Below are 26,800 nucleotides of genomic sequence, written 5' to 3' on the forward strand. Positions count from 1 at the left end.
GATGGACAGTGTTTTGAGAGAAAATTTAGCACAAGCATTTTCCGCAACAAACACAAACTACTTAATGCAAGAGCAAGATGTTCAATATATGTAAGCACATATCTACATACTAAAACAAGCAAATATTGAATCCAAGTATTTAACTATTAAACTTTTTTTTTATCACGTAACGTTTTACGGGTAAAAGAAATAAAATAAAAAAATCGCCACCGTAGCAAAAGGCAAAATTATAAAGAGCAGTAGCCTGAATGTAATTACTGCGAATATGCAAAACGTGAGATTACCGCGAGATTAATTATCACACCAAAGTGCGTTACAAAGGAGGATATAAATCACTAGTCGTCGTCATAGCGTTCACAATATTGAATCACGGTATTTTATTTCGTATGGTGGCGCAGTTGGCCCCTGTTATAGGATTCAATAAAAAATTACATACCCGTCCGGGACAAAAGGTTAATTATTTAAACGCGCTGTCGGAACCGTTTGACAAAGTATCGCGTGAACGTGATTTATCACTCGCAAGTTATTATAGCGCGGAAACAAACCGCCGACGCTTGCGGTGAGAAACATTCGTCCGGAAAATATTTCGCTTTCGCGTCGCGCACTGCAGACGTAGCTGGGAAAATCCTCGTTTTACACTTTCGCACTTCGTGAAGTTTTGTATTTGAAGTAATTACCCTTAAAGACTAGGAATATATATTTTTTTTTTTTATAAAGAATGTAGTTTCGCAGTTTCTTCGAAACTCAGTCGGTGAAGAATGTAGGTGGCTCCTCGAAGAATCGTTAAGAAGAAATTCCTGCGTCGAAAGAGTATTATCTGTCGAATTCTATAATAATTAATGAGAAAGATTCTGAAACTTAGAAATTAAAAATTTTAACAATACAAAATAGGAAGTATCATAGATCATCATCACACCTACTAAAATAATAAAGCTAAAAAAATATGTAACGAGTAGACGACTATTATGCAGTTGAAAATTAAAATCCACTCGTGAAAGATCATCCAGCATTCGAATGAAAACATGAAAAATAGAGGGCATATTTTTTCAGTCAAATATTTACGAAGCGCTTGACCCAATTATGCTACACAAAAGAATAAGTATCATAAATTTGCCACGGAAATAGACACGTATTAAATCCTTAAACACCTGCGTCTTTTTTTCACGTTCAAAGCTTTAATATTATAATTCTTAATTTGGCGTAAAAAAATTATCGTATAATTATAATTGATATATCAATTCAATAATACTAACATTTTAAGATTTTAATAATTCGTGAATTGCTTTTATAATATATAAACTGTTAAAATAGCTTTGTAATTTTAATATTATTATTATAATGCCATTTTGTTAAAATTATTCGAACAAATTAATCTTTCCATTGCGATTATTTAAAATATTTACGTTATTTATATGAAAGTTAAGTGCAAAATATAAATTCTGAATAAAGTCCAACTTTATGCTGCAAAAATATGCTACATTTGTCATAAAAATCGTCATCATAGCTCCACTACCAGCGTTGCAGCATATCATTGTCGCGGTTAAAACATGACGGTTAAAAAATGCCGCTCACAAACGTGCACGGCCAATAAGTTTTCCATGCCATCAGATAGCCTGCGTATTTAAATTATCAAACGGTACGAATTGCGCGTGTGGGTCGCATAATAAAACCCGACAATTCCATTCGAATAAGCGCGATCACGTAAACGATCGCAAAATACACAAGCGAAAACGGGAGCATAAGTTATCTGCGCGCGCGATATGTTAGTTCTGAGTATTAATTTGCTATATATTATTCATACGCGGCTGCGCGGCTCGCTCCGGCCGAATTATTCATACAACGTTGTAATTATGCGTTCGTCATTAGCCGAATTATTAGTCGATTAGCGGCCGGCGATTAATCAGTGAATGGTAATTATTGCGTGCGCTCCCGGAGTATCGACAGCATTTGTATGTCAATAGATTTCAGAAAAGGAGATCGGCAAATCGAGTTCGACGCTTCGACAGACATTACGAATTGTATCGAGCTGATTACACATTACATTAAGTGATTGCATATGCACGAAGGTGAATACGTATTGTCGCAGCCCCCACGCATTCCGCACGTACGTGAGGGAATACTAATGTAAATAGAAATTGATATATCCTTGCTAAAATTAATTATTCCTAACTTGACGGCTTTTTGATGCTGTAATTTTCCTCCGAGTTTCGTTCACGCGGAACGATGGAAAATTTATCCCTTCATTCGCGTATCACTTTAATCTGCGGCAACTTCTCGATTCATATTTGATCGTCGCGGAATTGCAATTAGCCGCGCGATGTAATTAGCAGCGCGTTACGCAGTTTGAGCGTTTATGACAAATATCGTGAAGGAATGTATGACGATGCGAGGCATCCGCGGGGAAAAGTTCGTTCGCTAATTTGCGTGATGACCGGAATCGGACGACTTTCACGCCGCAATGATAATCGAGCGCGTTTCTACGGCCGGCGATCACCTTTACGACGTGGCGATAAGGGAACGGTGTGCGGGTGATTCGATGTTAAAACCTCTGCCGGCATTATCGGTGTAGATAAAGTACTATATATGGCACTGTCGACTTTCGCCGTCGACACCGAGAGAAATATCGTCGCTTTTATCTATCGGACGGGGGATCGTCAAATCGATCGTATTGATTTGTCGGTAAACTTTAGTCGAGCTATGACCAATGATCTGTGCTATACTGACTTTAAGCAATATTCTTCGACATTACGACGATCGTACAAAGGATAGTAAAAAAAAAAAAAAAAAAGAGATAGAAAAAAGAAACATTAGTACCGGAACGCAATGCTTGATGGCGTAATTAACTCTGAAAGGACATCGTTTCAAAGTTCCATCTATCTTTAACGGGAAACGTTGTAATCTAGAATTTTACTACGCCTCAAATGTTACATAGTATTTTTTTTTCCAGTACTCTTTATCTAACTTAGAAAAAAAAAGTAGGACAATTAATAGAAAAATTCTAATTATGTAATCGAATAAATAGACGTAACGTGACGAACATATTCTTTATCGTCCCGGATTAGAACAGTTTTTTGAGACAAGATATTTACTTTTTTCATTGTCGCGAGCAGCAATGTTTCAGAATATTTCACAGAGGGTGGACTCGACAGTTCATCGACAGTTCACCAACAGAGAGAGGGAGTTCGAGGAAGGGTAAAATGCAATAAATGTCTCCCCTGATAGTGTTCCAGTACTTTTCACTGAAAGTTGTAGAAAGTTACTTGTCGCGCGCGAGCTCCCCATATCATTATTATTTCGTTCTGCCGTTTCTCTATAAAAAAAAAAAAAAGAAAAAAAAAAAGAAAAAGAGATCGCTAGTCGGAAGTGAAAAGCGTGCAATGTATCTCTCAGTTTCTCGTGTTTATTTCTCTTTGACGTTGTCCTTCCCTTTATTTTTTGGTTGCTCTTCGACGCTCGCAGTAGGTGTTACAAGAAAAAGCGCACGGAAAAGCGCAGATAATTTCTGTTCACATCAAGAATTCTCTTTCTCGCTCTTGATTATCTAGGATTTCATATAACACTTGAACGCGTTTCTTTCCAAAAGAACGTAAACGAATTTAACAGTGAGCAATTGGTTACTTATTACTCAAGCTTTTTTTTTTCATTTTTTTCTAATTTTGAAGTCTGTCGAATAAAATATGACTCGCGTCGCTAAATGTATGTATATTTAAAAAAATCTCATAAATATAGAAACATTAATTAAAATTAAACATTTAAAAGCATGTATTAAATTAAATAATCGAAGGTATACAATAATAATATGGATGATAACAGCAAGTAATATTTTCTTTGAAATACACCGTTTCGTTTTTCAATACTACTTTTTTTCATGATCATTTGCAAATACCATTTATACGTGCGTTGACTTGAATAAAGCACAATATCAGTACGGATTAAAAAATCTGCAAGTAATTACAGTGTTTAGCCAGTACGCAAAGAGGATAAATAAATTAATCACACGCAAAATTTCACAAAGCTGTTACTGATGCCGTCTCGTCGATATATATACCTATATATATATATTTTTTTTTTTTTTCTTTTTTTTTTTATTTCCAATCGATACAATGCAAAAGCATCGGCGCTATTAAGGGCGATAAATTACAATGTAACGCCTCCCTTGTCGAACGAGCCGCGGTATCGCGCGACTATCGTTCAGTCGATTACCCGGATATTGGATTTGCTCACTTTCCGCTCGCACGACCCTTATACATATGTATATCAAAATATTTGGAAGAAAAATTCACTCACCACAGACAGTCCTTTCTCGATCAGCAGACAAAGGCCCACCGGCACGGTAGAATCTGCAAAACAAATAAAACGAAAGGGGTCGGTTATCGATCATACAGCTTTTACGTTGCATTCCCTTCGCGGAATTTGTCGTTCCCTTCTGTTCTCTCGCTCCCGTTCCCTTCTCCTCGCGCTTACCTTTCCCTTCTCGCTTTTTAAAACCGGCCAAACATCGAAATGTGCAGTCAACCAGCCCTGGGCCGAGGGAGGGGGGGGGGAAAGAGTTGAAAAGAGGAAGTGGCAAGGGCTTGTCACTCGGAGATATAGAGTGACGATATAGAGCGAGAGAAGAGCGGAGAGAGAAAGAGAAAAGAGGGAAGAGAGGTGAATGTGGCGAAGGCTGCGCAGCGAGGATAAACGCTGCCGGTGATCGAGAGCGTCGCTCTCGATGCGTTCGGTAGGAAGGACATAAAAAAAAAAAAAAAAAAAAAAAAAGGGGGAAGAGCCGATATCGAGCTAGCAGCGACGAAAGCGTCTCGTCGATAAATCATCCAAAATAGCACTCGATATAAAGCGGAAGTACGATTGGGCGCCGCGTACGCGCACCCGGAGCTCGTGGAAAACAATATCGTCCTCGGTCCCAATTCTGGGGAACGAGAACGAAATGCACAGTGCGTAATCATTTATTTATCTAAATTTTTATCGCACAGAATCGTCTTTTATTATTGCCCCCGAGCTGCTATAAAGAAAATGCACAAGTTCTAAAATGCAATTTATAAATTGTGCCGCTGTGATTTAAATTGACGAAATAATGGAAACATATTTTTAATTAATAATTTTTAAAAGTTGGATAAAGCAATTTCTAAATTCATTAATTTTTCTTTCTTCTTTTAATTGTTTCAAAAAATTTAATTCTCTATTGGTTTATCAAATTTAGAAAATGTTTAATATTCAATTAATATTCAATTATTTTTACAAATTATTAAAACGTGTCTTGATGCGTATCCACACAAATTAAATTGAAAATCAGGTGATGAAAATAGAATAGAAGGAAAACAAAATAATTTTTAATTTATCTATATGAAAGATTTATAATAGAAGAAAAAATTAATAATAATAAATATGTATTAATAGATCACAGTAACTACGAAGACGATTTTTGATTACACACTTCACACTTGCAGGTGAAGAGCCTAGCTTCGATATTAAAATCAGATTCGCATCGTATACGAAATTATGCTCGAGTAGGATTATTCGGATATCGATCCTAACAGCGGGGGTTTGACGAAATACAAAATGTCTCTTTTATTTTATGTCATTCTTCTTATCGTTTTCCGCAATCGTTCCCGGAATCGAGAACGCTCTCGGACGTTTTCAAAGATTACGACGGTGGGTTTTCGGCATGGATGGGCCATACGATAGCGGTCGCTGTAGCCGGTAAGATTTCACCGCGAGAGTGGCTCGTCGTATTCTTCGAAGTATCGTCCGCTCCGGGATAAAATATGGGTGGAACTTAAATAAGTTTAAGAGATGCAACCGGATGATAGGCAAACTCGCGGAATTGGGAACCGCGCGGGAGCATTTCGCGTTGAGAAGATCCGCGCGAAGAAATCCGGAAATGTATTTGGCGGCGGTATCAAAGATTTTGATAGCACAAGTTATGACAACTTAATGAAAACATTGGTTTCTGCGTTTCTAAGATAATCGAATTCTTTCAAGGCGCAGAGAAAATACATTAATATACCGCTGTAACTCCGTAGTTACGATTATTATTTTTCAAGCAACGCGCAAAAAAAAAAACGCTAATATTTTTCGTTAAAAAAAAGAAAAAAAAAAACAGATCTGTTTCATATTCAATAATTTTCAGGAATGAATAAATTACAAACGCTTTAAACGTTTCTCGTTCTTGCAAATTTAGGTTGCAAAAATAATTCAGTTAGTTTTATATCATAAACGATGTGAGCACATTAAGAAGTGCTGGGATTATATTAAAATATAGATTTTAATAAGACGTAATAACCTGCATAATTAAGTCGTGTACAGCTACACGCAAGTATCATATGTTACAATAGTATCCGTACGCGAGTGCTTTTGCCTCCATACCTGTTATTAAGTACGCTAACGTCTTCGCGAGCGCTGGTGTGCTAATCGCAAATTAATTTTAGTTAACAAAGAAAAGAAGCTGCGCACTAACGCGTGCGAAATGCAAATCAGGCAATTAAGAATGCATTAGTCACAATTAAAGGCTCAAAAGTAATATCTGTGTCGTGCAAACCCCCTTTTCCTTCTTTGCCATTCCGTTGGAAAAGCCAGTCATTCTCGCGATTGATTGAATTCTTACCCTAATGAAACATTTCAATGCGCTAGGCGAGAGTTCACCGTAAAACGAGATGCAAAATTAATTGCAAACGTATCGCGCTATCATGCATCACGGGTCGCGATAAATCAAGTGCAGCTTTTGTGTCCTTTTAATCAATTGCACGACTGACGGGGAGGCTCATTCGAAACTTTACTATTTTGCGATACACCTCGATATGACGCCATTATCACTTTACAGCTCAATAAACGTTTTCACGTTTCCCGACGAATTTCTGCGTTAATTTGATATACGGCAACAAATGTTACACAAGAGGATTATCAAACCCGTTTACTTGCTGTCCACGCACACGCATTGCGTGGAAATTTACATCGGTGTCAATACATTTCGCTGCTATATTATACCGTGATAATAAATGCATTACGAAAATAAAAAAAAAAAAAAAATTGCTAGCAAAAAAAATAAAAAAATAATAAAATATGTACATACATATTACGGCGCTTCGTTTGAGACTCGTATCTACTTTTTAGTGTACACTGAGAGACTGATATGGGGTTTGGTCGCGGAAAAGGGTGGGAGAAAATATAGCGGGGGAGTGGGGCGCGTAGTCTCCTTAGATTTAGGCGGCCGGCGCTCCGCGGCACATTCACCCACGCGCTTCGTGTGAGAGTCTACGCACACCACGCTGAGGTAACGTACGCTAGCCGCCGTCGTCGCAGCAAACATATAGTATTTTTATCAGTGTACATCCTTTACTCTCGTGTATACAAATGTGTTTTCTTATCACCTGCGACATCCTCTTACGATAATTACAGAAAAATACTACTTAAAAATTTTCTTTAAAACTCACAATATTGCACTAAGAAGCTCGAGATTGATTCTCTATTTTTCGAACGAAATTAGACACTTGGTAAATGTAAAATACATTACCAACCTCACACCTGCCACTGTCGTTCCTCCTTTCCTTCCTCTCCCGCTGATCTTTGTCGCAGTTTCCATCATTGTTCCCGCACACACTCGCGAGTACGCGACCGATATAAAATATAATCCCGAAGTATGGTGCTCGAGATAAAAACCGCGCGGCACTTACAACCCGTACAAATCGCCGCCTGTGACCCTGAATCGCACGGCGTACCTTCCGGCGTCTTCGTCCCGGGGCAAACATTCCGACGCGCACGGCAGCCATTCCGCGGTTCATTAGCGCCGAGACTAGCCGCAAACGTCCCCGCGACGCCTGAGATGTCGTTACTTGTCCGCGAGATTGGTAGTTGTCGGCGGTGATTTCGCGGCTCGCCTAGTGACATCTTCATTACACCGAACGAGCGACGTTATTAATGCCGCCGGCTATAGTGGCCGGTTTCGAAGTGGAGAGATACGCCGAGTGTACGCGATGGCCGGTCCACGCGTCAAAATAATATTCAGGTGCACCGAAATATTTACCGCGCGTTGTTGTCACCGTTGTCGTTGAAACAACCCGGCGCCAGTGCGCTCGGTCTTTGGGCGCTCGGTATTGTAAATAAAGTCGCCGAGTTTTGGCCGCGCGGAGGCCTCTCTCACCGCCGCTCGTAACCTTTCGCGTTCGCGGCAAGCTGGCGAGCCCCGAGTGCCCTCGATGCAGTCGTTCTACGCGATTCTCTGCGTGCGGAAACCACCGTGATTACAGACCCGCTCAAATAATCGCGCTGACTGAATTAATTGCCTGCCGAACTGATCTCGGAAAGACACTTTAACTTTGACTCGTACCAACTTTCGATTAAACCGATGAATAATTTTGAGCACTACCAACGGCATTTTTTTTTTTTTTTTTTTGACGTATGCTAGACTGCGATGTCGCGAGATAGCGGGAACAATGTTGGCAGCATTTTAATCGTCTATATTGTTTCGTTGAAACCCGACACGTCGACACGAAACGTGAGTTAATTCGCGTAATTAAGATACATTTTCGAAAAGCCACGGTGCGATTATTAATCAGAGTATTGTTTTTTTTGCAGGATTGCGAGTGGATTTTGAGAGCGACGATAAGTGCCGGACGATGTCTGCGACGAATAGTGCATGGTTGATCGCAGTTAACGACATATTCGCGAATGTGTGAGGGTGCGACAACGAAGGATGGGCAGGAGGAAAAAGCGGCTGAACAACGAAAGCTGCGAGAAGGAAGGCGGGTGGCTCTGGGAGGCATCGAACGACATCGAAGCAACCAGTCCAAGAGGTAAGTCCAATAGTTATATATGTAAAATCATTATTACAAAAAAAATAGCTAAAAAAACGTCTGATCTCTGCTTTACTGACCACAAAAATTTCAAACGAATTTTTCGTATCACGTTTGTATTTGGCAATTTTGTTTCACCGTTTTTGTAAAGATAATTTTTAATAGTCTATTGTACTATAAATTTTTTTTCTATAAATTTCATATATATATCTTTTTTTTATTTTGTTTTTTATTTTATTCGAATGTGCGGTGTAAAACAAAGAAGCTAGAACTGGCCTGTTTTTCCGCGATAGTCGAATGATAACCGACGATTGTTACAGCACGCTCGCGCAGACTAATTAGGAACCCTTTGAATTCGAATTCGCTTCATGAGTCACTGCTGCTTTTTGGCCTCGACAAGGGTGATTCGTAGGGCCGTTTCTTTTTTTTTTTTCTTCTTTCTTTTTTTTTTAACAAATTACGAGCGTGGCCGTGCGGGAGAAAAACGGGGATGCGTTTATTCGGTAAATTAAGCGCATCGTTCAAAGTACATAAAAGCGTCCGGGAAATTAGAAGCACAGCCGCTTTGATAAGAGGATTGAAATAAAGCGGCGAAAACGTTCCCTTTAGCTCAGTCTTGAATAAAACGCAAATGAAAATACTTCGATCGCGTTTTTATACTTATATATATATAATTCTTGCAATACACAGATTAAAAAAAAAAAAAAAACCAACGAAAAAATGAGAAAAGAAAATTAAAGTACAAGTTACATGTAAATTTTTTTAAATGCCACGTGAGCAAACGAATACAACATATACTTTCTCGTTTAATAATATTTGTGGTATCGGTAAATTTGTTTTCCAACAAATAAAATTTCATATAATATTACATACCGTAATAAATCCATGAAATTAAAACGTTAATCAAATTAAACCGTGGTTAAGCTGTCCCCTTCCGACTCGAAATACTCTGCGTTATAAAAAAGCTGTTTGGGCAAACTTTTGACGAGACTTGACTTCGTGCCTTTTTTTCCAAGGGTAATGCGTAAAAAAAACCCCCCTGCGATCTACGACGATAGAGCTCGAAAGGCGGCCGTGGATTACACAAAATTTCTCTCGTCTTTCTCATAATAGGATAATAGGTAATGGAATATTTACGCGAAAGTGAAAACTGGGTAGATGAATGCCGGGGGATTATACCGCTGTCGGAATATTGATAAAGCGGAAAACGTATCGGTTTCGGTGCCTGGCACTCCAACGTTGACGTTAATTAATGAAAACAAACGATGTCTGTTTCATATTTCACAATATATCCCTTTCCGACTTTCTCCCGCCCGCTCGCACGTATCTTTTTACTGTTCTTCGGCGATATGCTACGGCGAATAGAAGATTTAAAAAAAAAAAAAGATATTCGAAGTCAGGGGAAGGATGACGTGGGAGGGACGACGGGGAATGTATAAATCCAGCTGATGTCGAGCACGGCTCGCTAATAGATATTAATGGAACCCTTTTCGTCGTGGAAATTCGCCCGGTTTTTCACACCAACCGCGGGGCATGATCGCGAAAGCTCTCAGAGCTCGCTTCATCCGAGAGAAATTATACGAGGGGAAAAAAAAAAAAAATGGTTTTAACGAGGAGAGAGAGGGGAAAGGGAGGGAGAGCGAGAGACCGGGGGGAGGTTAATGGTCCACGGGCAAATCGTGCACAGCAAACCGAGCCATGGCGATTGCGTCGTGTAATTTCGTCATGGACGTATGCATTTTTTCTTTGATCTTCTTGAACTCCGTTTAACACCCCGGAAACAACATTCCGCGCGCGACGAGTCTGCTTCGCGACGGACAGGGTTAGATTTACGAATGACAAACAATCGCCGTTTAAAATAATGCCCCGATTCCGATGCTGCAAGCGATATTGCGCGGCGAACTTCCGAGTGTATTTTATTGCACAAACGCCGGAGAAGCGTTGAAAAATCGATGAAATATTTCGGTCTGTTTGGCAATCCGCTTGTTTATTCTTAATATTTGCCGTGCAGTACGTCATAAGATCCAGCATGAGAGTGAACATAACATTTATCGATCCATCAAGAGAATTTTTGTCTCGTCAAAAAATTGTTTCAATTTTTTTCTTTTTTTTTGTATTTATTAAAGGAAGAGAAAGAAAAAAAAAAGTAAAATATACAACAAGAACGCTGCAGGATACTACGAACTCGATCCTATTACAGCAAATTTATATTTTCGCAGAAGATACGTTGAGGTAAATATTTCTCGCGTCTGTGGATTGCGCGTCAAAAGCTAAAATGTAAGCGAATAAAAGTACTTTCGCGGCACATGCATTTCACATGGAGCGGGGATGGTGTCTTAACGGATTGCGGTAATCTGCGACATAACGGCGAGACCATCGCGTTAACGGGATGGAATTTTTCCGAGATCTCGACGGGAGAGAGAAAAGAGAGGGAGATGAAAGTAGACGAGAAAGAGCACAGAGACGGGCATACGAATGTCAGTGCGAACCAGACAATGATAGCGCGCGCCGGCTCGAAGGTAATCGACCTTCCACCCTCGAGCCGATCTCTGATCTCAGCTGCTAATTAAGACTTTTACCCCCCTCCTTTTTTTTTCTAATTTTTTTTTCCACCGAGTCTCTTCTATCTTTCCCGAAGCGTCTCGGGCGGCTGCGAATCGCCGCGCAGGACGAGAAGATGCCCGGTTACACGGCGCAGTTCGCGAAAGCCCCCGTCGTCCGCGACGGCGAGAACGAGGGAGAAAGAGAGATCAAATCCCGTCTGGGGAGGATCTTAATTAGATTCTGACATCGAGTTGGCGACATTCTTTCGACGCGTTTCATGAAAGTTTGATAAACGCCGGACGCCAGGTAGGCGCAGCGGCGCGTCTTATTTAGCAACGTCCTCGGCCCGCCTCGGTAATACAGTAATTAAAGTTAACGCGAAAATTATCGCGAGACTTTTTTTTTCAATAAGTCTGTATTATTTCCACTTTATTAATTCAGCTCCTATCTGTACTTTGTCGTTGGGAGTCGCATAAAAAATTCATGCGCAAAAGAAAATTCGATCTAAGGACGGTAAGACGATTATAAAAATCATGTGTACTTTAATTATAAACGGAAGGGGGAAAAAAAAAAGGGAAAAAGAAGAAAAACGGTAATTATATCAAACGTATCATTTATAAAGCGCGTTCCATTTAAACGTTCCTTTAGTGAACTTTAAACCGATTATTTTCACGACATCTCGGGGCATTAACGGCGGTTTTATATCGAGCATAAAAGCGCGCATGTATCGCAGGTTGATGCGTGGCCGTTGCACCGTCGCGACAAAGGAAGGCCTTAATTAGCACTCATAATTATTCGTAATTAGCACTCGACGCGCGTATTTCAGGTTCTCGACGATGCCTCCTAGTGGCGACGGCGTCGCTACGCAACTGACTGGCAATAAAAAGGTAACGTAAACCGTGGACGGAAAATCGCCTCTTTTCATACTCCGTCTTTCCGACTTTAGTAGGCTTTGTATATAGATATACGTACACATGACGCAACCTTTCCTTCGCTCTTTCTTTTCACTCCTCGAGGTTTCTACCTCTCACCCCTTTCACCCTCGTTGCCGACAAGTCCTTTTTCCACTCTATCTTTCTTTATACCTTCTTAATCCAGAAGTGGGTCCGCGCCGCCGAACGGAGGCTTGCGCGAGCTTTAACCGGCGTTACCCTGTTTTCGTCTTCAGGCGATGCATAGAAGAGATTTATAAATGCAATTCTGAAACGGTTGCGGCACGGAATGACGTCTTCCAAGCCTTTTACCTCGAAATCTTATTATCGTCGTGGAGAGGAAAAAAAAATAAATCTTATAACGTTTTTAATGTCCGACGGCTTTATTTTATTTTAAATAATCTTTAGTGATCAATCTAGCAATCTCAGTCGTTTGTAATTGCACATGATAATTCGACGCGGCAGCTGGTGATAAGAAAGAAAAAAAATATGTAGGTAATTCGGATATTTATTTTTATTTTAATCTTTTAAATTCTGTCTGGAAAATTTGACGTTAAGAGTAAAATATTCGGATCGTTAGATTATTTTCGGGGCTTGCTCGAAGAGGAGTTTTATAACGACAACGATTTCTGGAAGCTTGAAAGTGATAGTGGATTCGTTTCTCGGCAAGTGTGACGCGTGGAAAACGATGGTTAACCGCCCCTTTAGATTTTTCGCGTGCAAACAGTCGAACATAATAAGTCTTCCGAACTGGCGATCTAAAGAATCAACGGTTTTTTTTGTTTCAGTAGCCCAGCTGAGCTCGGCGACGCCGTGGCGGACTTTCTTTTTCTCGACGCGCTCGCGCCCGGCATGAGTCACCGATCATTTCCGAGAATCCAGCCGTTGCGAATTATTTCCGAGAATCCAGGCGTCGCGGACCATTTCCGCGAATCCACGCGGACACGGATTCTCGTCGCAGCAAGACGAGCACGGAGCAGACGTCCAATCGATGATCGAGCCGGGCCAATCGATGATCGAGCCTATCGACTGTCTCGCTTTCTCCGCGGTTTTCTCTTTCTCGCCAAGTACCAACCACCGAAATCTAACGGTCATTTCAGTCTAGTCGCTGAGTCACCGGTGCGAGAACGGCGTCGCTAATCGCTCCAATTCCGCGTATTTTTTTTACCGCGGGTAGGAAGCTTTCGCATACAAATACGTGTCGACGTCGTCGCCTCGGGGGCGAACGATCATTTCCTGTACTTTTACATCATTCCACTCGTCGATCTGTGCTTCGTTTCGCGCTCCGAAAAGTGCCTCGGAACGGCGAGGTTACGCGCGCGAGCGTAATGAACGGCGCGTCCGACGTGAATTGCGCCGCGTCCAGTATTACCGACGCGTTTCTTGAGCCATCTTCTTCAGCGACGTTCAGCGGGGTGCGGGGACCGCCATTACCAGAGCGTCAGATCTGCGCTTCGCCCGTCTTCTTCGTCGTGGCCGGGACTGTCGTCCCGTTTCGAGCAAGTGCTAGAGACTTGGACTTTGCAATCAAGAACGACTCGAGTGAAAACCCCGCGGAAGTTCCATCGGAGCAACGCTAAGAACATCGAGAGCGCAAATTTATAAAATAAATGATCGTTCGTCGCGCTTGTTTCTGAATCGTAAAAAATCGCCGCGATAATCCACCGTCCTTCTTTCGGCAGTTTGTCTCTCGAGTGATAACGTCAGTGATTAGTGATAGACATTATAAAAAAAAGAGCAGAGCTACAACACGTCAGGATAATCCGGAATAGCGTCACGAAGGACAGGAGGGAAGGAAGGAAGGAAGGAAGGAAGGAAGGACGGAAAATAACCTAGCCTAACCTAACCGGAAAACGCAAATGTAAGTAAACCATTAACACCATTAACATTACTCAATTGTAATTATCCGAAAGAAATTAATATAATTAACTAACGTCCGAATCCAATGACGCGCGCGAATCGCGCTCTCTGCAATCTCCAGTTCTTACTTTAAAATTTCTGCAAAAGGAAATCTCATTCGAGAGTAAAGAAATTACAGAGTTTCTTCCACTTTCCGCTGTCCGCAGTCTCTCTGCGATTTCTGAGAAACTGAATTTTTCATACTGTATCCACCTCCGTCTCCGACGTTCAAAACGCTCTTCCAATATCGTTCAAAAAAATATATATAATTTTCTCAATTATTGAAAAAAAATACGCTCGCTCGATGCCGCTTCGTTAAATCGTAAATTAACGAATTTTCTTTCCTTTTTTTTTTTCTTCTTTTTATTCCTCGTAACGCATGCAAAGTCGGTAACTTTTAATCTCAAATAAATTCCAGCGAAATATTCGATGCGTGCGCTAAAGATACATTATGCGTCTACATCGATTCTTTCCTATTTGCGCTGCTTTTTTTTAATGAGAACGAAAACGCGGAAAGATGATAACACATGAAGCCGTTAGGTCCCTAATCAGAAGAGCAAAGTGAAGAAGGGAGCAAAAAAAAAAAAGAAAAAAAAAAGAAAAAAAAAACTAAAGTTTATAATGCTCCGGGTCGATGCGCGCTTGTATAGTGAATCCACGTTTAGCCGGACCGAGCGTATAGGCAATAAACGGGAGGGATGCACAGATAGCGAATGCGTGCGAAGGGATTTCGCGAGAGCAATCTCGCATTTGATTCGATTACTTGCGCGCGGTGCTGCTCGTGCGCGGATTAAGTAATTCATACGACGACCCGTTCCTCCGTTTCCCATTCTGCGCTTTAATGACCAGCGCGAACGGCGAAACGTATAACATCACACCCGGCGCGAAAACTTGGCCCCGGGAAGCTTGGCCTTTCGAAATTAACGTGAAAGCGATCTCTATCGCGCGAGCTCTCTCTCATTTCGGCGGCCGGCGCTTCCTTTTAAAATTTCACCTCTCGCGAAATACATTTGCAGCGTTTGTGTAATTTTGATGGTCGGATAAGAGATGAGGAAAAAGTGATAATTGTTTTGGATATTAAGCTGAATGCAAACCCGTTTAAAACTGTCCGCGCGAAATAACATATGAACCAATTATCTCAACAAAATAAAAAAAAATAATAATAAGAGAGAGAGAGAGAAACTAACAAAGAGGAAAAGCCGGAGAGAGGAAACCTAAAATAGAAGATATATAAAAAAAAAGAGAAAGAAAGCGGATTATCCGTGCCGCGAATATAGCAGTTTCTGAATAACATTGTAGAATTACCGCGATTTACGTAGGAAAAATATATGTCTACGATAAAATAATAAATTAGGGAAGGATGAAAGGGCGTTATATGTAATTCAATGAGGGATTCTTTCTCGGAATGTCATTGTACGCGAGTGGCACAGGGGGATTGACAGCCATAGTGGTCATCGTTAATTGCTTCACCGCGATGTGGTTGTTTCTAACGCTCGGTGTGCGAAATTCACACAGACACGGCATGCAAATCTCGCTGGATTCGGTCTTAACACTCGGCGAACAGAGAGTATAGTAAGATATACTACGGCGCCGACAATGTTGCAGACGTTATGAGAACAACCCCTTTCGACGGCGAACTATCATAGCGGTTGGCTAGGTGGTCGATGGCGGGCTGGTCCAGCGTAACCCTTTCACATTTAGTCCGGGACTCGTTATGCAGCGTGAGGAGTACGAGCATTGAGTTACCGTTAACTTTAAGTTAACCCCCCAGAACTTCCCGTCCCGGAACTTCCGGAAAACCGCCGAGCGGACGGCCGCGTTACACGTTACCCCGGAAAGATCCATTTCCTCATCCGGGTAAGCCCTCGGGGGCGAAAACCCGAAGAGCGAAAAGTGAACTGATGTATTTATCCGGTTCTTTCTTATTCCTCTATTCTACGTTCTCGCGCGTTGCCCGCCGCCGATGTCGTTATTTAATCAACTCCTCTTATTTCGAATTTTTACTTTGAACAAACGCAGGTGATCCGCATCCGTCGTTCGTAATCGTCACGAAAAATTTGAAGCGAAACTACATAATCGCGCAGTTTTTTTTATTTTTTTTTTACGTACACCTGCGATAGAGACTCGGTTGTAATTAAGTCGATTTAAATTTCATTAATCTGTTATATTAAAATGCGAAAATAAAAAATAAAATACGAAATAGATGATTTAATATATTAATGTATTAATGATTTCAACAGCGAAGAATAATATCGCTTTCGCTTTTTATAAAATTATTCAATTGCATGAAAGATCGTGGAAAATAAGGGGAAAAACGTTATGAGAAAGTAGATAGAAACAAGGACAGGTTAGCTCTAAAAAGGAAACGAGTTTAGCATCCCAAAGTAGCGACCGCGCTCGACGTAGATTCTAAAATATGGGAACTATTAGCCGTAGTTTCCCATGAACATTACGTTCCCTTATGTGTAAATGATGCAACCCTCCATGGCGGCTTAGTCGACGTAAGCCGCCTGAGTTCAATCTGCACAGGGGATTGAGACTGTTAGGAAAATAACTGCGTAAAATTATAGAAAGCTTCCTTTTTGAAACGGTATTAAACGATATCAAAAAACAAAAGTACTATTTTTGGATAGAAAAAAAAAAAAGAAATTTAAAAAATTCTTTAACATATCCAATAAAAGATCGAAGGAGGACAATGTTATTTTTATAACCGTTGCTTTCTCGTGAAAAGAATATTAGTACGAAATCAGATATTTTTTTTCTCAGATTATTCGATTTGTAAATTTAAATTATTTACTGCGTTGAAAAAAAAGAAATAACGATTTTTAAATCAGTAAGAGACAGAGATTTTCGTTGTAACGCAATCTTAATTACGCAATTTCTTTTTACTTCTGTGCGTTATTAATATTTTAAAATTTTTCATCGTCTTTGTGCGCAACTGGGCGATTCGCGACCATTGTGCGCGCGGTCCGCATTTAAAACTACACACGTACGACTGTTGCACGTATGTAAGTTATGACGTCACAGCCACGGATGAGCAACAAGCGAGAGCACTATGCAGCTCTAAGGGGACAATACGCGAGGAATATGTTCGCTATTTAACGATGCCTTGCGTGCCTTAAAATTTATGTTTCACGCGAGACCCGTTGAATTTCAACCCACTTCAAAAGTCTAGGCTGAGAACATTGTGTCGTAAAACGTAACTGGCTAGGATTTTATCAGGCGCGACATTGTCGATGATTTAAAACGAAAAGTTTCGACGTTTATTAAAATTATCAAAAGAAAAATAAAATATATATATATATAAAATAAATTTCGTAAAACCAATATATTAATTAGGAAACTGATTTAAGAAATTAATTAACAAACGCGTGCCATTAACTCAGTACTCACTATTAAATAGCGAATAACGTTATCAATATTGTTCTGATTTACATACTTCTCTGTTGGTATCGACATATTATACAAGACGAAAAGTCTTATAATAAATGTCGATCATTTTGTAATCGAGGCCACGTACATTGGCAGTTCTGTTTCCTTTAAATAAATGTAAAGTGATATATCGGCAGTTTTACTCACAGAAAATCAGTAATAATGAGGGATATTCTTCGCCGCCGTCGTCCTTGCCAATAAGAAAAAAAATCCATTCCCAAGGATCCACTCTAATTCCATATCTGCAATATAAAATAAAAAGACGCATTTATTTTTATTTAATTAATTAATTTCTTGAAAGTACAGATTTCTTACTAACACCCGTAATTTAATAACTACAATAAACGGTAATTAGATAATATAACAACGGAGCCAACGCAACATTAATTTTAATAACACGAAGACGATACGCGTCAAAAGAAATAAATTACAAATATTAAAAAGGAAAGAAAAAAATACGCACTTTATAGAAATGCATTAAATGCGCGCAAAATAAAATCAACGTTGATAGATTTATTTGTACTATGCAGTTGTATCTTGTTGCATTACGAGCGAAATAAAATCAAGGAATAAAGGATATTGTATGAGATAAAACGCGGCACATTTTCCATTATAATCTTCAGTTTTTCATGGCTGGTATACTATAAGCGTGATACAAACTGAAGAAGCAAATGCTTCATTATTATAGTCTGTCTCTGGTAAGATCTCTGTTACAGAGATGATTCAAGGTAGGAACAAAAGAAAATAAAAGGGGGCAGGTCCGCGTTCTTTGTTCTGAGATAAATAATAACTGTCGCATCGCACCACGCAAAGCGGAAGTTCATGCTGGGAAATAAAACGATTTCCCTAGAAAGTCGGACTCGATGGAAATGCGGGAAACGTCTGTGCCATGATTGACTGTGATCTTGATATGAATCTGTGATTTATTTTGATGGCGCACGTCGGAAAATATTATAAACGATGTCCGCTGACTAAATCGCGTCAGATTATTTATTGGCAATTTCGTAAAATGGCACTTTCTGCGCGCACACGAATCATTAATTTCTGCACGTAAATCAAACGGAGTTATGCAGAAACCGGCGCGCGTCTGATAACATAATAAACAAATGGGATATGCTAAACTACGATATTCGATTAAGTTACGTTTGCCCGTACTATAAAAAGCGGTATTGATTACAAAAGCTGCGCGGAGTATGCAGATAGGATTTACATAAATTTAATACGTTCCGTTCATAAATACCAATGCGATAAAGTCGAAATTATAACGAGTGAAGATAATTTGTGTAACGTATGATAATTTGTAACGCGCGGCTGAAATTTACTTTCCCGTTTAATTTCGAAGTGGACAAATGTATTCGATGACTGTTATTACCGCCGCGTGTTCATAAAAAAAAAAGAAAGAAAAAAAAAAAAAAGAAATACGTTCAACGTGTCTTATCGCTGTATTAGCCTGAAAACGCAATTTACGATGGTATCGATCTAAGCCATCGAGAACATTATTTTCTCGCGGGACACGAGATGGGTGTATCAGCCGAAAAAAAGTGGCGTTGTACACTAATGGCTTCGGGTTGTACATGTTCGCTAACGATGATAAACGAGGCTTATGGGTCAAAGTAATTAAAGTATTCGAAGTCAGCGTGGCTGTTTCAGATAGACAATATTTATTGGGACGCAATCGCCGACCTAGTTCCTCCGCCGAGAGCATTATCGGCCATGTTGACGCAGCCACGGTAATTGGACAATAGCGTGGAAAAAATATGATTCTTGTTCATAATTAATCGGCACGGCGCGTTGTATGACAGCTGATCGGTGATAATTTATGAAAATACCTCCTCATATGTCGGCACGCGCATAAATAATGCACCGGCTCAATATAAATAATGCAAAATCGTAGTTTTGATAGCAATGGCAAAGTCAATCAAAACCAGTCGATCGCCTTCCGCATGCAGTTATTAATAATGCACGAAGAAAATTAATTAGTCCATACCCGATTAAAAATTTATCTAGTTAATCTGATTTTGGTTAGATCGCGCAGGTTAAATATATTTCTTAACTAGTGACCGTCTTCAAAAAATGAAGTTGGCATTTAAAAAAAGAAAAACGAAACCTGTTTACTATCGGTCGTCTAGTCACTGTTCAGCGTGGACCGTGTACCAAAATAGATGTCTAGACGTTTTTTCGCCGCGTGCTTGTTTACTGTTGTTGAGCTGACCATACGCAACTATCGCTGGACTGCCGAATTCGTCGGGCAAACCGGTTCTCGTCGCCCGCCACCCGCGCGTTCAGCACCTTGCGAGCTTCGAGCGCAAGGTGCCGGCCGATGTAAACACACGCGCGTACTCACACTACCGCGGCGGTCCGTAGGTCCGGCGAGTTCGGCAGTCGAGCGTTGCGTGAGATCAGATCGCAACAGTAGATTACGCGGCGAAAAACGTTTAGATATCTAGCTTTTCTGGCTCAGTGCCTGAGTTTTGCTAGACAGCTACGAGATGAACCACGAATTGGCTAGCTAATTAGGTAACGGTGGGAATTAATTTTCACTTGGGTGGAAAATTAATCGATTTTAATTATTTTATTTTGTCTGTTAAAATTATTTGTTAAAGTCAAGTAGGAAATTCAAAATATCGCGTTCAAGTTGTCTAAAAAAAGCAATTAGAATTGCCGCTACCGTCCTGATAGCGAGACCGCGAATAAAAGGTACGTTAACGTTTCGGATAAAGACTATGCATTTGCGCTCTAAGTATTTATTTCGAGACGGAGAGGTTCGTAGATGAAAAGAGTAAAATCGTTCGATGCCGATGATTAAACCGATCCGGCCTCGACACGCGTGTACACATAGTGGATGAGTCTCATAAAACATTTTTCGAGTGCTCGAAAGTTAAGAGGATATCGCACTTATCGAAACTCATCGCTTCGAGACGTGAGCAGAAACGATATTAAATTTCTTCCCCGGCGGGAATAGCCGTCTTGATCCGCCCGTTAAATCCACGTTCGTTCTTCGTCCGCCGGAGTTCGTTAATACAGCGTCACGATAAAATCCCCAATTTCACGTCGAACGTGGTGAGAGGGAAACTGCCGGGTCCTGGGGGAGGGTGACTCTCGACGGGCGCGAGAGCGCGCGGAGGTCCAGATTGGAAGAGTTATGGCGCCAATATGGGACGGGCCGGGATGAAAATGTGAACGCGCGAACGATTCGCATTAAATATTAATAAAACGCGCGGAACGAGACGTCTTCTTCACTTTTATGATTGCGAGGAACGCCGAGGATGATTTCTCTTCTCTGGAAATTAATGGCAAGGTCTGGAGACTCGTTTCAAATATCGAATTGACCCGGTACGCGGCGAGATGGATTCTCGTCAAAAGGACTCGAGGGCGTAGGCGCGAGTTGACTTAAATTTCTTTTGATTTATCTAAATAAACGGCGGACGCTTACACTGAATGATAGATCGTAGAAATGAATACAGAGCAATCGGCAAAAGTACGCCGCGCATTCGTATTTCTAAGTGGCATGAATTATGATTACACGGCCGAATCTCTGCGAAACTTTTCGAACAATCCACGTGGATACGAGAGACAGGGAGGGAAAAACTTTAGTAACTTCCTTCGCCCACCTTCGCGGACTTTTATCGATAGCGAAGGGAGTCTTTCGTCGAGAGTTCGATTAATTGAGCTCTCCCGCTGCCCTTTTCTTTTTTTTTTTTTTTTTTTTTTTTTTTACTTCACAGAGAGGCATCTACCCGTTTTCTTACCGACGTGCTTTTTTTCAGTCACCCAATCTACCCTTTTCTCTTTCCCACCCTCGTTTTATCGATTAATCTCGATCCCAGCAAAATCGTGTCGACAGCCTCATCCGAGCGATTCGGCTGCCGCTTGCTCTCTTGTTCTTCGCGAAGCAAGTCTGGAAAAAGTCTTTTTACCGATTGAAACGAACCAGCCGGGAACGCAGACTGCATTAAATGGTTACGATTTTCTTCGAAGTGTTCATTCGGAAGTGCCGATAAGTTAATTAAGCGGCGAGCGATTGTACGTGAAATTTTACGGCCGATTGAACGTTACATTATACGAAACGCGCTGAAACGCGACCGTATATACATTATATACGTATCTGTTATAATCGGAAATACGTCTAGCTAATCTGTTAGATACTTATTACTCTGAAGATATCTGTCTAGCCACGTATCTAAATTTTTACTTATCACGATAAAGACTCACGAGAATAAGATAAAAGAAATTTCAGTTTTATCAACTGCTCAGTTTATTAGAACGTTTTATCAGTACAATATACAATAAAAAAAAAAAAACATTTTACATTAATTACCCAAAATATTACATTATTTTATTGTATCATATATTTAAAATTTTCGAATCTCCCGATCGGAAAATCGTAGGCATCAATCGAATTAAGGTTTTTTGGAGTAAAATCGCTTACGATCGTTCGTAGCTCAGCCTGTTTTGGGCTCGTATGAAGTGTGTCGGGGCCACCTCGAGCAATTACGTCGCAAAAGTTCGCTTGAAAGTTTTTCCACGCTTAACGAGCGTGATAAATTTCTGTTACGCGCCCCCGGGAGCGGCCGGACGCGAGGCCGAGAGTTTACAACAGCGATAAAAATCTCGTTGAAATTATTCATGGACAACGCTTACGCTTCTCCCTTGTCCTCGGAAGAAGAAGGCAGCTAACTTACTCCTCCGAGAACAATATCCTGCAAAGATAAAGCGTCGCCCATCTCGCGATAGCGTCGATACGCATGAGAAAATTATTAACCCCGACGTAATAGATCTAGGTTTAATCGAACAATCGTTACACGTGCGCGGATCAATTATTATCTGTACAAAATCTAGATACGTACGTCGTTATTTATTCCGTGCAAAACGTACAGTTTTACGAAACAAATACAAAGAATGTTTAAGTAATTAGTCGTTCGAAAGAGGAGAACGCGAGCGCTAGTTCGTGGCCGTCGCTAATTCGATGGAATTACAACGGCTAATTTGATTGGAAAAAGCAAGGAATGGTCAGTTCCGTTCCACTCTGCCATCCATAAATTAATTTGCTATTACTCGCACTTCCCCCTTTCCTTTCACCGGGCAGCGCGTCGCGAAAGTAACGATCCGCGACGTAGAAAAGTCAATCGAATGATTCGCGCGAAAAGGTACATAAATCTTCGCAGGCGCTTTAATAAATCAAATTATCACAATGATGAGCGTAGATTATCTCGCTCGATACAGGCATAATAATTTATAGTCCAATTTAACTTTATTCGCGAGATTGCTGCGACTCGCTGTAGCTCATTTCACAAATGAGACATTCAATATTATGCGACGTCTTATTAAATAAAAATACATAACCGCGACGTCTCGTTTCGAGCTTAATAATCCGTATATTTCTTCCAGTATTTTGAATTTTTTACTGTGCTACTTCGTTTTTTTTTTCTTCTTACTTCTCTCTCTCTTTACTAAAAATCTCATTGAATCTAATATCGAATAACATGCTGTAACAGCGATAGACGGTTTCTAAAAGTCAAAGTTCAATTTCGTTTCTGCTCGTAGCGCGTTTACAATGAAATACGAGCGCACTGGAACACCATGTAATCTCACCGGTTAACAATCTATGTTGCATCTATGAGACAATGTTTAACAAGCGGACTAAATACCTAACGTCCACTTACTACTCTCCTCTCCGGTCATCTTCAAAGTACAGGGAATAACTGTGCTGAAGCAGTAACAGTTACAAACTCAGTTTCGTCAGTTAGTTCATTGGCAATCGATTTCTTTTGTCGTATCCCGTCAATCGCTATAATAGCACATCCATCAAACTGGTAGAGACATGATCAGCTTTTGTGCCCCTATTTTTATTGACCGCTACCCCATGCAAAGACACCTTCTTTTAATCCCAGTGGATCAGTAACAACTTTTTGATGACGCTATTACCTGTCAGACCTTCCTATATTTTTTCTTTTTTTTTTTTTTTTTTTTTTATCTTGCAGGAAATGATCGATCCGCGGTCATTTAGGTTTGACAGAGTCGAATTTAAAGACTGTGAACATTTCCAGTCATGTACGTGTCACATATAATATAAATTTTGTTAACAAAATAAATTTTTAATTGCTGTTCATGCTTTATTTAATCTTGCAAGTAAAAAATATTTGTCTTACTTCAGATAATTTAGTATTATTATGCCGATAAAAGTATTACATAATTTCTGTTGGTTAACTAGTCGATATTATTGCACTGCAATTTTATATCAATTAAAGCGTTTATTATCCATGAATTAGACTATGATCCAGCGAAGCCTGTCACGTCTGTTAGCTAAGAAATTATTATTGACAATTTGAAATACTCACTTGATAAAATTTTCAAGTAATAACCGGATGCCACCGATCCCCAGTAATAAGAAGCCCCAGTTGACGAATCCCGTGAAATTATCGAAGCCGGAGCTCCATGAAAAGAGACTATCTCTCGGACGATGACATCTGCGAAAGAAATAAAAGAACTTTGAATAATTTCTTCTTTCTTCTTTTTTTTTTTTTTTTTTTTACATTTATTCATTATTATAGCGATGTCGCCGATGAGTTTTCAACGCAGTTACTTTATAAACTGCGTTACGTAATAATTATTAAGTTTCTCAAAAGTTGAATTATATAAGTAATGCCCCTTCATGTATATTTTGTATTCGCCTCTTTACGATCTCTTTATGAAAAGCGAGCTCGTTATTATACGGAAATTCGATAATAGACCAAGCGCCGAGTAGCTATGAAGGGGAAGAAGGTATTAAGGAGAATATTCTCGTTCTGGCGCCCGTACTAACAAAATGCTCCTTGTGCGCGAACGCTATGAAGAAAGACGTATGAACGTCATAGGGATGAGAATGGGACAATAAAGGGGCTTTCATATCGCACGGTTATACATGTCCTTATATCAATTTACGAACTGACGTATAGTTCACACGTGACGACGTGGTAAATGATATGAGTCAGTTTTATCGCAATAAAAGATGCTCGTTATATAACTGACGCTCGAGCAATTTAGAGACACCCATGAGATTTGCGATTTCATCCGTTCTGCATATGGATCTAATAGCAAAATGTAGTTTATGACAGAGGATCACAGTAAGATTATCGCGTGCGACTACTTCCGTTTCACTTTGTGTTCTCGACAGGCATTACTTTACATTCGGTAGACATTCAATAGATCATATAGCATCAAAATGCCCCGAGATTTATTCAAGACCGCGCTCCGCACGGCTATCAAAAGACAGTAACCATGTATTCCGATCTAAGAATGATACACGGAATGTAACGTTTGATTTTCAGAGATCTATCTCTCTTTCTAAAATATAATTTCTAAAAACTTTGCTTTAAGTTAACAGAAAAATAAATTGCAAATAATTAACTAAATGATTAAAATGATTTTAAAATCCACCACGTAAAATAAATTCTTTTACAGCGCGTTAAATTTCGTAAGGGTGAGACGTGCAAGGGGAGCGCGGGGCCAAGTAGCGAGGGAGGTAGGTGGTGGGAGTACGAGCGGTAGGCGGCTAGCGGTGAGCTCGAGCCGCCTACCGCTCACACGTACGTGACTTCCCCCACCTCACTCATCCGGCACAGGTAGACCACGCAGCACGTAGGAAAAAGAGCACGCGGTCGCGCCGGAAGTGAGGTGTTAATTCGATGTACGGAGACGTATCCCGGCACGAATTGCATCTTCCACCCTTCTCTTCACACGGAGAATACGGGCGAATAGTTCCTGTCTCTTTAAAGTAAGTTTGATCCCCGTTAACGTATCATACGTATATCACCGGGGCGGTTATCTTAGCTCGTCGAACAATCTGTGTAAATTCTCTTCGGGCCGAGCTCCGGGCAATCCGATCGAACAAGCAGAGCGACGTATTAAACAGTAAAAATTTCTGTATAAATCTCATTGTACGACGCGTATAAGCGGGCGATTGAGCAGCAGTCACGGCGTACAACACGTGCGGTATTTACGTGATAACCTTGATCGCGCTGGTTGCCGGTCGAGCACGCGGTTAGGACGCACTAAAAAATATCGTCATTTAATAATCGTTGTTCTCGTTTCTGTTTCAGGTGAAGAGAAGCCGAGGTACCGTTTCCCATTCTAGACATCCTGAGAGGAGGAGGAGGCCTCGGATAGGCATCGGGCATCGACGCAACAACTCGAAGGTAAGAATCACTTCAGCTTTACATAGAATTTTTTTTCTTAAGACTGGCTTGATTCACAGCATGTCACTAATTTCCATTTTCTATCTTTTTCTGTTACAGATATTACCGCCGACATTAGTAATGATACGTTTCGGGAGTGCCGGTAGTTATCGCGCGTTTTTTTTTTTACAATTATCTATTTACGGGAATACGGTCGCGAGTTTCCAGTGCGCGGAAGGATGGCTCGTCACGTCCCATCTGGGAGGAGGAGCAGGCCCGGGGGGTATCCTGCATCAACGGAGCAACTTTTAAGTAAGAATCAATTCCTTTTTACATAAAATCGCTACCTTTGTTGTTTTATATTTTCAGCATGTCTACAATAATATCTTTTACTTTTATGTTACAGTCACCCGCTGTATCGTCAACTCCGTTGCTGCGCATCGACCGGTGAGTCGCATGAATTTTTATAATGAGTCATTACTTGATTCCACAATTTTCTGTTATTATAAATTATCGTAACGACGACTTTACGCGGCGCGATGACGATGTAATTTGTCCGGTTAAGAATTCCGTTGGTTTTGCGTACAAATTGTAACATGCGAACGTTATATATTGCCCCGTCGTAATTACCCACAGCTACCCTCGTCGGCGCGGTTTCTGCGTGTATTCAGCAGCATCGTCGCGCGTTTCCCCACTGCCCCGCACACAACAGTACCCCTAATAAACCCTCTCGACCTGTACGCCGTAACTATTACTCAGAATTTATGGCAGATCGCGATAATTAATAGAGCCGCGATAGAAACGGCGGTTTGCTCACGAAGAGCTATCTCTCGCGCTTCTGGTATTGGAGAGCAGCGCAGTGAACAGGATGCAGACATGTCGCTTGGAAATTCCATATGCATGAGAACGATAGACTGGATGTGTCCAAAGTGTCGCGACGTCTTAAGTATGCGAGAGATATTATTGGCGAATACACCCGCGGTCTTTCGACTTAGGTCACCTGGTTCTGCGAAATAATAAGTCATCCGATATCACGTCGTTCCCGTAC

At 40.6% G+C, this 26,800-nt stretch overlaps 1 protein-coding gene across 1 annotated transcript in view; it reads right to left on the reverse strand.

Annotated features, from left to right (window-relative positions):
- The window catches only part of Mdy (diacylglycerol O-acyltransferase), an 82,104-nt gene that overhangs the window by 45,098 nt on the left and 10,206 nt on the right, over nt 1–26,800 (reverse strand). Inside the window, exons 2-4 of the mRNA XM_070668379.1 lie at nt 23,938–24,066; nt 17,747–17,841; nt 4,288–4,340 (exon numbers count right to left, since the gene is read on the reverse strand). Of these exons, the coding sequence (XP_070524480.1) occupies nt 4,288–4,340; nt 17,747–17,841; nt 23,938–24,066 (277 nt within the window). The remainder of the gene's footprint in view (nt 1–4,287; nt 4,341–17,746; nt 17,842–23,937; nt 24,067–26,800) is intronic.

Source organism: Cardiocondyla obscurior, linkage group LG17 (assembly GCF_019399895.1).
Source record: "Cardiocondyla obscurior isolate alpha-2009 linkage group LG17, Cobs3.1, whole genome shotgun sequence".
NCBI classification, from domain to species: domain Eukaryota; kingdom Metazoa; phylum Arthropoda; class Insecta; order Hymenoptera; family Formicidae; genus Cardiocondyla; species Cardiocondyla obscurior.